The 1,772-nt window shown below is 32.9% G+C and overlaps 1 protein-coding gene across 1 annotated transcript in view; it reads right to left on the bottom strand.

Moving 5' to 3' along the window:
• Positions 1-945, bottom strand: part of LOC106477280 (epoxide hydrolase 1-like) — a 4,969-nt gene extending 4,024 nt beyond the window's left edge. The window contains exons 1-2 of the mRNA XM_013937869.2: positions 807-945; positions 232-533 (exon numbers count right to left, since the gene is read on the bottom strand). Coding sequence (XP_013793323.2) covers positions 232-533; positions 807-936 — 432 coding nt within the window. The 5' untranslated portion in view covers positions 937-945. The remainder of the gene's footprint in view (positions 1-231; positions 534-806) is intronic.
• Between the last annotated feature and the right edge of the window lie 827 nt (positions 946-1,772).

Here is a 1,772-nt window from a genome sequence, read left to right as displayed (position 1 = left end):
CGCGAAATTCCAAAAACAAAACAAAAAACAAACAATCGACCGAAAAGTGGAATTTGAGTGTCATTTTTTATAACCCCTTCACGACGGGGAGTGTTTTTTGCAGCAGCGGGACATGAGCCATGGACTCAGACTCACAGTCTGGTCACGAACTAACCACTAGGCCACGAATGGTCCCATATTGTTTGTCCTAAAGTACAATTTAATTCCTTGACGTCTTAAAATAAAACTCACCTTCGGATTTGTCTTGGTTGGTTTGATATGCAAGAAATGAATATCAATCCCTTCTATTTGAGTTAAGAACTGATCGTATTGATTCAGTCGTTTTTCTTCTTTCCTCCAATCATAAGTATTTCTCCAATAATCAATTACTTTCTTCAGGTAATCGGAACGGAAACCGTACTGGAATTGAACGTTGTCTAAAGGGTCGGAAAGACGAGTGTTGTCCAAGCGACGATTTAAATCTCGTAGAGTCTCATTCATCACGTTGACGCGGAACGGTCTGACGGCAGGGTTATCCTTTGGAAATTTTGCGGCTGTTCGGTAAAAAATATTAATTTTATAATAAAATTTTACATAAAAAAACAACAGAATATAAAACATTTTGTCGGTTAATTGTTTGTTAGTTTTAGATATTTGAAAGCGGGACAGCTAACATTCGAAATGATAATAATAATGATGAAAAAAAAAGGTTATTCCGTATAGATAAGAAACTTAATTTACATGTAACCTTAACAGTTACCGCTTGACAACATGATGATATTTTACAAGATTTAAAAAAAAAAAAAAAGTACTCAAATATAACTAACGATCAAATAGCAATTTTCCTCGGCCCCACCACATGTCTGGCAAAACTGGAGGTTCGGGATCTGGCCAAAATATGGGTATTAATATGGCACTTAAAACTCCAAAGATCAACATAGCTGTCTTGTACCCCATCTAGAGAAAAAATCAAAATTGTATTGCCCGGTTATGTCAAAATACACAATTCATACTTTTGCACTCCCATATAATAATACACATTAATTCTTTTATACTCGATCAAAATTTGTTGCCAGTGCATTACAGAACATTTTAAATTGTGAAAACTAATATAAATGAATAAAAGTAATATGTGTATTACATCTTTTACCGAATTATTTCATACAATTTTAACATTGTTTTCACAAATACGCTGAGAAAATAAATAATATTTGTAGTATACTTATCTCTCACTAGATGGCAGAAATATAACAGTCGGTTGTCTTTTATATTTTACTCTTCAGCATTAGCAATTAATAACTTGAATAGAGGAAATTCTGGCTTTGTGAATTTGAAGTAAATTACCTAAATTAACGCAGCCAGTTAATGTGTTCCTTTGCCAGTTTTCTGGGTAGCACTGTACTTTAATACGTTAAAAGTTAAGATTATATATATTTGACTTTGAACTGATTATAAAAGCCTACATATTCCACCTCGTGCTTGTCGATGTAATTAAAAGGCTCGTTAATTATATAAAATATTCTAGAATAAACCTATCACTACTTGAATAATAATAATAACTTGATGATAAGAAATTACATCTACAGCAAGATAAACAAGAATTACAGAAAAAAATGATTAATGTTTTTTAAGGAAAAAAAATTATGTTGTAAACTTTTCCTCCTTCAGAAACGGACGAGGCATAATTCTTTTCCCTAGAGGCGGGGTGGCAAACTAACTGTTACGTATCTGCTTGTTTGATAATTTCTGGTAGAAATTCTTTCCGAGGAACTTCAGCGATACAAGTCCTTTCT

Source organism: Limulus polyphemus, unplaced genomic scaffold, assembly GCF_000517525.1.
Source record: "Limulus polyphemus unplaced genomic scaffold, Limulus_polyphemus-2.1.2 Scaffold13897, whole genome shotgun sequence".
Lineage (NCBI taxonomy): Eukaryota > Metazoa > Arthropoda > Merostomata > Xiphosura > Limulidae > Limulus > Limulus polyphemus.
This window is presented reverse-complemented; position numbering and strand designations above follow the sequence as displayed.